This window comes from Cucurbita maxima, unplaced genomic scaffold, assembly GCF_002738345.1.
Source record: "Cucurbita maxima cultivar Rimu unplaced genomic scaffold, Cmax_1.0 Cma_Scf00001, whole genome shotgun sequence".
Taxonomy (NCBI): domain Eukaryota; kingdom Viridiplantae; phylum Streptophyta; class Magnoliopsida; order Cucurbitales; family Cucurbitaceae; genus Cucurbita; species Cucurbita maxima.
Window position 1 is genome coordinate 3,432,066 of NW_019272017.1, and position 8,616 is coordinate 3,440,681.

Here is an 8,616-nt window from a genome sequence, read left to right on the forward strand (position 1 = left end):
CAGTCCTAGTCGGAAGTCCTCTACTCCCATATGATAAACTAATAGAAATCGTTTGTCATCGTATATCGAATTCTCTCGAAGCCGTTTAGAATTCATCATCATTGAAAAATACATGACTTGTTATCAAGGAATTTATTCATTGTCGAAAAGTATATTCTACTTATCATTTAACCACTCATTAGAAGTTTAAGATCGAAGTCTTCATAGATGGTCGGTTTGACAAAGATTATCAATACGCTAAGCCCACATTACCTAAATAAATGGTATGAATACCATCGATTAAACACAATATCTTGGTTATAAGGAGAGTTTCCTACCATTTGCTAGAACAAAAAAGCAGCAAAAGAACAAAGAAGCAAAGCTAGGAAGAAGGATAAAAATGTAATTTTGGGTGGCAATTTCCCTCCATCTTTCCTAAACGCCATGGCCTCATAAAGCGGCCAGCAATTGGCCACTACAAACCCCGCCACAACCATTTGACCAAACAATTCCTCCCACACGCCCCTCGATCTCCAAATTCCGATCACTCCACCGCCGAACCCCACCAAATTGATCGTCGCAGCCATCGCCATAGGCACGAACATCGGCGACGAGGCTCCGAATTCGAACAGCTCTTGCTCATATCTCTTGCTCTGTTCTTGGTCGACTACTTTGCTCGTGACATTGAAACCAAATCCAGAAACGCCGAGGGACTTCAACGAGAACTCTATGGATGCAAATAAGTAGCTTGACAGCGATCTTATGCTCCATATTCTTTGATCGTTCCACCACTTCTTCAATGCGTTCCCGTCGAGCAGGAACTCAACCAGGTCTTGCCCATACGCTCCGAGGCAGAGGAACGCATACAATACAAACCATGGACTCGAAACCTGCAAAACATTGAGAATTACATTAAAAGCTTTCAAACCCATTAAAGATCGAACGAAATCGAACTCAAATCATGTTTAAAACTTGGGGATTTACCTTGGGGAAGATGGAGACGCCATTGATGAGAGCCAATTGAGGGAGGAAGGCATAAACAGAGACAGGGAAGAACAAAAATGACCATAATAAGTTATGGCAATAAGAAAGGCTCATGAGAAGACCAATGGATCGAACCCCAAAAGTGACAGGACTGTACTTGGAAAACGTCACTTCAAGAAGCCCAATTACCCATCTTTTCACTTGATTCACAGCATCGAGAAGATTCATTGGCGCATCGCCATAGAAAGCAACTCTGTCTGGATTGCAGAATATACTCCTCCACCCCTCGGATTGCAGTAGATACCCTGTGAAATAGTCCTCTACTAAAGACCCATATCTAAAACCCAGCTACAAAACAAACCCAAATCCCAAAATCACTCCTTTAACAAAATGAGTATCAGTTCACATTTTCAATGGATATCGGCCATACCTTGGAACCCCATTTGGTGTGAGTTTCATACTCACAGCCCGCAACCAGACAGGCAAGGTCCAACACTTCCCGACACTTAATGGGTGTTTCCACGACATGATTTGGGTGGAGATTGGAGAGCTCTGGCGCTTCGAATGACGAGGGACCTCCAAAGAAAGAACGTCGAGCAAAGAAACAGCCGGTGCCGAGATAAGCAGGGCCTAACAGGCCGTCCATACCAACAGGATTGAATAAGTACAAGCGCTTATATTCACTAGCGTAGATATCATTTTTGCTTAGTCCATGAAAGCGTTGAGGGAATTGAATATAGCTCAAGTTGGTGGCAACTTTTGGGTCCAAAAAGTAGCACAAGACTCTGCTTGGTGTTTGAGGGTCATTGGAATAAGTGTCACAGTCCAAAGTGAGAATAATCGGTGCATTGGTCATTACAGCTGATACTCGAAGCTATTCCATCACAAAGAATAAAGAGATTAGAGACGGAGAACGAATAGAAATAGAATGAGATATAGAGCTTACCAGAGCGTTGAGAGCACCGGCCTTGAAATGGTGATGAGAAGCTGCATTTTTTTCTCTTGAAACATAGATAAGATTCGGCATATCCTTGTTGTTGCTGCTCTCTGACAACACCTGATATTTATAACGCCTTATCTAGTTGAGTTATGTTGAACATTGTTGGGAGTGAATCGGCACGTCGATTAATTTAGAAAATGATCATGAATTTATAAGTAAATGAATAATTTAGGACTTATGCTCAAAATGGACAATATTATATCATTGTGAAGAGTCGTGTTCATCTAACAAGCTATGCATCGAATGCCCGAGACTCGTGAACCGTGAACGGGAATGGGAGTGTTACCTGAATGATGGGAGGATGATTGCGAGGAGTGAAGGATTTGGTCCATTTATCCAAACCCATACGCTCTTCTTCTCCATTTATGAATTCATCTTCAACCTTCCCTTTCTCCAATGCATTTTCTACTCTCATCTTCATTTGCTCGTACATTATCTGAAATTCAAACCCCAACAAATTATATTTAATAATAATCATTTTAATTAATATTTTTGTTGAATTTTTTATGAACTAAAAAATAAAAATTAGTTTATATTCATCTACTAAATTAATTTTCTTCCTATATTTTAATTTATCTTTTTACATATAAAAAGACAAAAAATCATTTCAATCCCTTCAGATAATATATATATATATATATATATATATATATATATATATTTTTTTTTTTTTTTTTTTTTTTTTTTTTTTTTTTTTTTTTTTTTTTTTTTTTTTTTTTTTTTTTTTTTTTTTTTTTTTTTTTTTTTTTTTTTTTTTTCTTTAGCAAATATCAAGGACAATTTCATCATCCTTCTGTCTTTATATGAAAATTTTGTCCATTTCTGTTACAAGAACGTGGAATTGTCTGCCACTCCATTACTGAACTTCATATTCCATTATTCTAAAAAAAATAAAATTCATTTTCCAAGTAAATAGGAGGAGAAATTTGAAGTTTTATCGTTTAAATAAATGAATAAACAAATAAATAAATAATTTGATTCTGAAAAGAGATCGATAATACCTTCATCTTCTCCTTCTCAGAGTTGGAATCTTTGTTTGAAGCGAAGAACGCATCGGGATTCCTTTCAACCACTCCGTTTCTCCTGCAAAACGGCAACCACTCGCCGGCGAACCTCGCCGCCTCTATAAAAGCAAACAGCGTCAAAGCAGAACCGCCGTCGTCGGAGACATACACCGAAAGCTTCTGGGTCGGGTACTCATAGGCCATGACCGACAACGCCGTGTTGACCACATTCATCGGCGGCTCCTTGTACGGATCCGCCGTGCAAATGAACACATCCAGCGCCGGAAAGTCCGAATCCTTCTTTAGTAACTGTTCTAGGTTTCCGGGAAACTCCCGGCGGCGGAGGGGAATCATGCGGTTGGTTTGAGTGACGGCCCAGAATAAGGCCAAAACGACGTCGGAGATGAACAGAAGAACAGAGACGAAGAAGGAAGTAAAAGAGGCGGGATAGAAAAGCGAAGCTAAGTGATAATAAAACAGAGTTAAGATGGCGGCAGCGTAAAAGGCGGCGAAGAGGCGGTTGAAGGCGGTGGCGCGGCGAGAGATGTGTGGGGATTCGGAGTGAAGTGGGAAGGGCACGGCGGCGCGTGCTGTGTGTTCCTCCATCATTTCCTTAACAACTTTTGGGTGGTTTTGGTTATGCTAAGGCTTTCATTGTAGATGTGAAATTTATGTCAACTTGTCAAAATTAAATAAATAAATAAATTCTCCCATCAAATTGTGGCAGACACTCAAAACGTATTTAAATCATTATTAAATAAAATAAAATAATCTATTTTATTTAATAAAAATAAGTGACCCTTCTAAGAAAGAGACCAATAAATGTATTTTTTTTAAAAAAAATGAAATAAATTAATGAAAATATCCTCCCCATAATTACTTTAAAAATATATTTCAAAATAAAGTTTTTTTTTTTCGGAAACAATAAGGTTAAGGCTTGATGAATAATTATTAAACACGTTTTGCTTTTTCAATAAAATAGAAAAAAAAAACAAGAAATTTGAGAAAGACAGCAATATTTCTTTATTAAGAAAAAACAATAAATAAACCTTATTTTCCCAATCCCACACAATACACAAACGAAAACTTTCTTAATCTATCAACCAAAAATAAACACAAATTTGAAATAATAATAATAAAACATATATTATGCAGACATGGGGAGAATCAAATTTACGAAATTACCCGTGGAAAGATGAGGGCCAGCTGTGGAATGGCCCAAAAGGCCCAAAATGCATAGTGACCACAACAAAGGCCCGTTAAGGCCCATTAACCTCGGCCCAAAAGTGATTGGGCCGGGCTTGGAGAAGAAGCAATGGGTATATATATTTACACAAATAGAAGAAGCAATGGGTACTCACCTCTCCTCCTTTATTTTATCAAATGTGAAACTAGTTTTTTTTTTTTCTTTTTTTTTTTCTATTTCATAGACAAACAACAAAAGACTTCAAGAACCCAAAAGATTTTAAAGCTTTCTAAGTAATGTACTCCCAGCTTCAGCTATCAGCTGATTCCGAGGTTATTGCAGTTCCATCGAATTCGATCGCAGACATTGTGAGTCTTCTGCCCGAACTCGTCTTTACATCTTGACTCGACCATATGTATATTCTTCTCACCATGTTACAGAATTCCCTGCAAGATGATAAATCCATAGGAGGAGCATTATGCAACTTGGTATCGAATCGAACAATGAGGTTACTGGTTTAAGTGTGCGACTTACTGCCATGGATAATCGCCCATGAGCATCGTATCGCCTTCATCGTCTGTGAATACAATCTCCCACTTGTCACGAGGACGAAGTTCTCCCTTGACATCAAACATCTTTTCCATTTCGTCAATGAGTTGGTCATACCCTACCAATGTCGTAAGGTCCACCGCTCGTCCCACAGCCATCCCCTGCATTTGAACCTTCGATATATCGACGACCAACAGAACCAAGTCAATAAATTAGCTTAAGCCCACAAAGTTCGAGACATGATTCGGCTGTTTAATATATCTCTTATAGTCTCACCTTGGTTCGGCTTCGACAGTTGGTCGAGGCATTCTGCTTGTGCTGGATCTCTTTAGGAAGTGCTTGTAAAAGTCCTAATTTTCGTTCTTTAGAAGAAGCCTTTGGCAGGTTTGAGCCCTGCTGCTCTGCGTTAGATGACAGCAAAGTATTGATATGGCTTTCAGTGACTTCATTTGGTGCGCTGTTTGATTGATCAGCAGTCGTTTCGGGTGGAACGGGCCTCTTAGAATGATCAATGAGCTCGATCCCAAACAAGCGACAGCTAGGAGCCACCTCGGTTTTCCTCCCCTCTTCCCCAAACTCATTTATTTGGTCACTCATTGGGTTCGATGTGCGTGGAGTTGGACATGTCGAGTGTGCTGTTGGCACTCCAGGGAAGACTGCTGACCAGACAGAATTGCTTTTATGGTCCTCTGTCGAATCCTTTAATCGATGCTGCGAAACACTCCCATTCGGGACGGTTAACCAAGAACCATCGTTATGAGTCCTCGATACCGAATTCCCATTGCTGCTAATATCTGTTTGCTTGTAATGCCATCCTGCAGGAACACTCAGCTGTGTTTTATCATCATGTGATTGAGTCGATACTGGATGTCGAAGAGTTGTCACGGTTGAATTATCAGAATCTGTGTCATGTACGACGAACAAAAGAGAAAAGAACGTCACGATTAATTGATAACTTATTTCGACTCCTCCAATATCAAAAGAACTAATAGTTGGCTCTAAGCAATACCTGGAATGTCAAGGGGAGGCCGAGGCCGTTTGTTCTTTACCGAAATTGATTGAGGAATGCTCTGGGACACGGGAGCCACAAACGGTTCGATCTCCCATAGCGAAACCCTCTCGGGTCTTTGAATAGATGCAAGTTCATCCCATTGAACCTGGAAAGCAAAGCAAATACAATCAAATATTGGAGGTGGCAGTAAGAATCAGTACTCCAGAGGAAGACATTACTCTCAGTGATCGCCATTGCGAATTGGGCCAGTAAGGAGATATGTCGTCAACGCCAATTATGGTACCCGAAAACCTTGTCGATTAGCGAACGCGCAAAAGAGTTAGGTCAGAAAGCTCATAAAAGAAGAAGAAAAGGGATTGCAGCATGTTTACCTTCTCTCAGGAGAGTCCTCTCCTTCAAACCTCATCTTGAACCTCATCCCAACTAAGAACTTAGTGTTCATGGCTTCTTTATACTTACTTAAGCTGACCAGAAACTGGCTTGCCCTGGAATCAAACGACAACGAATCGAAATAGACACACGACATGAGAATCCAAATCGACATCACAAAGTACATAGAACAAAAATGAAGTATAACAACCTCGGCTTATAATAGACAACGAAGCGAGTTAGAGTTGCAGCAGCATGAGATGCAGTAGCAAGCACTCCTAAGTGCATGCTGTGACTCGAAATCACAGACGAAGGCATGGTGGTTTGTTGACGAGAAAGACGCCTCACTCCGACTCGTAATTCCCCATTTTCCCCCCTACAAAACCATTTCACAAGTTAACCGAAGAAAAATAACCTCCCCTCCACCGACGATCATCCATAGTACGAAAATCAAGATATACCTCAAGAATACAAACGAGTCTCCAGCAACTAATCTCTTAGACGTAACAAAGGTGCTCCATCCGGTCGTTAGCAAATGCCTTCGTGGTTGACCTGTTCGTTCGTCATAGCACGGATTTACTATTATAAATGCAAAAGCTCAACATATGGTTGTGATCATAGTAAACCAGAAGGAGGCTCACCCCTGAATATATGCTTGAATCGCCACTCGTAACCGTGAAGATCTTTGGCTATGAGTTCTTGAGTTGGGGTCTGTTGGGTCATATCCTGAAGAACATCCACATGAGAAGATTACAAAATGCAACAATATTCGAGGGACAAAACAAGCTAAACAGTAGATAGCTCGGTAACGAAGAATTACCAATGGAGGCAGGCATTCGGTCGCGTGTTTACGGAGCACAGAGAATCCCCCATGGGTGCTAGTATCAGAAGCAGTTAAAACCTTGCAAAACGAATGAACTTTCGATTTTCGACATTCCCCGGGCGAAGGACCAGGAGTTGTAGGTTCCTCTTGCTGGACATACATCATAATTTAGTAACAAGTCCAAACCAAACTAGACAAGAAACACAAAAGCTACAAACAGTTCTTACATTTCCTTCTGGAATTAAAGATATCTGTGCATAAACCTCATCCGTCTCCTGCTCTGCCTAAAATTCAAGGACAAGGACAAGCAAAATGGCTTATATTTTGAGCTCAAAACTCCAAACTACAAGGCCTAATAGCCTGTTTGGTTCCCGAGAAAATCCAAGAGGGTTCTTGTTTTCTAATCCACATTTTCTCAGAAGCCAAACAACAAGAACGGCAAAGGATGAAGAACAGAAAATACCAGCAGCCGGACATCAACTACATGACAGAGAATTTTGGAGGGAAGATTAAAGGAAGGGAGTTTCTGATTTAGCTCCTGATTTGTAGATGCCTCCAACTATATGAAGCAAAAGCATTCAATCAAGCCAAAATAAATCAAAATTCCAGCGGCGGAGCTCGATCTGATGCAGTTGAAATGATTCATCAACGAACTTACCTGTTCCATGTGGCCTTGAGGAAAATAGAAAACATGTTCATGAACACGAGGAACTTCGACAAGAGGCCCAGCAGAGGCCTTCCATAACTCAACGTAAAGGCCATCTCTTCCCGAACCTTGGAAATCGCCATTTACAGAGAAGGAAATTAGACCCAGAATCGGATTATGAAAAAAGAAGATGAAAGAAGAAAAACCCATTAAAGTTATACCTTGAGATGAAACATTTGAGGGTGAAAACGACCCCCCAACCCGATTAGCCATTAATGTTGAAGCTTCCCCCACTCCCCCACAAGTCAAACAACACCAAACGAAGATTATCCAGAAACAGAGCCGCAAAAACGCATAAACCCACCTCTACTTACAACGCGTCAATGGCGATTTCGAAGATTTCCCAACAAGAAATACAACTCCACCGACCTCCACTTCCCCTTTGGCTGCCGTTACAGAACCGTTTAGTGGAGAAGCTCTGAAACCCACTCTCGCTTCCTTCTTCCTCTCTCTTCCTCTGGTTTTTTTTCTCTTTGGAATCCGGGAAGAACGCCGTTACAGAGACTTCCAAAAAAAAAACAAAAAAAGGAGGAAAAAAAACCTTCCCCGCTTCGTATTATAGCGGTGCCTTATTGCTTCAGCTGCCGCCTCTTCCCTCTCGTTCTCTCTCTCTACTTGTCTTTTTCGTTTCCTTTTGATTTTCTAATGAACAGAGTCGAAACCCATGATTTTGTTCTGAGGAGAATAAACATAATCTCAATCACCCCATGTTTTTGTTTTAAGTTTTTTCTTTCTTTCTCTTGGGTATCCATGGAATAAACCCATTCCAACTCCCACCTTTTATACTGTCAAAAAAATCTCCACAGTTCCCCACCCCATCTTCTGGATTGCGAGTGTCCCAATTTTGTTGGCCTTTTAACTAAGTGGGATCCTAATCCAATCGATGAATATAATTTAATTGATGAGTCCACCCCTAATAACATATATAGTTCTCAATCTCATTTTCATACCCTTACAAGTACGTGAGATCTCACCTTAAATGTTTCGACTTTTCTTTTCTTCAA

General features: G+C 40.4%; 2 protein-coding genes across 3 annotated transcripts; both read right to left on the reverse strand.

Annotated features, from left to right (window-relative positions):
- Positions 1–178: 178 nt before the first annotated feature.
- On the reverse strand, positions 179–3,645 carry LOC111479015 (cellulose synthase-like protein G3). The gene is made up of 6 exons (XM_023123446.1): positions 2,965–3,645; positions 2,250–2,399; positions 1,910–2,020; positions 1,394–1,837; positions 964–1,311; positions 179–869 (listed from the first exon to the last, which is right to left on the reverse strand). Exons 1-6 carry the CDS (start codon positions 3,574–3,576, stop codon positions 324–326), a joined length of 2,211 nt encoding a protein of 736 aa, XP_022979214.1. The 5' UTR covers positions 3,577–3,645; the 3' UTR covers positions 179–323.
- A 708-nt stretch (positions 3,646–4,353) lies between these two features.
- LOC111479051 (auxin response factor 9-like) lies at positions 4,354–8,375 on the reverse strand. 2 transcript variants are annotated; one of them, XM_023123523.1, is made up of 14 exons: positions 7,774–8,375; positions 7,565–7,674; positions 7,370–7,465; positions 7,134–7,190; positions 6,904–7,056; positions 6,725–6,809; positions 6,545–6,635; positions 6,295–6,459; positions 6,086–6,199; positions 5,933–6,005; positions 5,712–5,859; positions 4,979–5,604; positions 4,688–4,875; positions 4,354–4,599 (listed from the first exon to the last, which is right to left on the reverse strand). In XM_023123523.1, the coding sequence occupies exons 1-14, from the start codon at positions 7,823–7,825 to the stop codon at positions 4,464–4,466; spliced, it is 2,094 nt and encodes a 697-aa protein (XP_022979291.1). In that variant the 5' UTR covers positions 7,826–8,375; the 3' UTR covers positions 4,354–4,463. The 2 variants fall into 2 exon arrangements, with proteins under 2 accessions (XP_022979291.1, XP_022979285.1); XM_023123517.1 differs by having other exon boundaries at positions 7,565–7,680.
- Between the last annotated feature and the right edge of the window lie 241 nt (positions 8,376–8,616).

What these genes read in the sequence shown, in the direction of transcription:
- LOC111479051 (XM_023123517.1), bottom strand. Translation starts at nt 7,825, where the DNA reads ATGGCTAATCGGGTTGGGGGGTCGTTTTCACCCTCAAATGTTTCATCT. An exon ending in GTTGTCTATTATAAGCCGAG is followed by an intron (nt 6,200 to 6,294) that starts GTTGTTATACTT and finishes GTTTGATTCCAG; the next exon opens with GGCAAGCCAGTTTCTGGTCA. An exon ending in ACTGTCGAAGCCGAACCAAG is followed by an intron (nt 4,876 to 4,978) that starts GTGAGACTATAA and finishes GATATATCGAAG; the next exon opens with GTTCAAATGCAGGGGATGGC.
- LOC111479015 (XM_023123446.1), bottom strand. Translation starts at nt 3,576, where the DNA reads ATGATGGAGGAACACACAGCACGCGCCGCCGTGCCCTTCCCACTTCAC. An exon ending in ATCATCCTCCCATCATTCAG is followed by an intron (nt 2,021 to 2,249) that starts GTAACACTCCCA and finishes TATAAATATCAG; the next exon opens with GTGTTGTCAGAGAGCAGCAA. An exon ending in GCGTCTCCATCTTCCCCAAG is followed by an intron (nt 870 to 963) that starts GTAAATCCCCAA and finishes AATGTTTTGCAG; the next exon opens with GTTTCGAGTCCATGGTTTGT.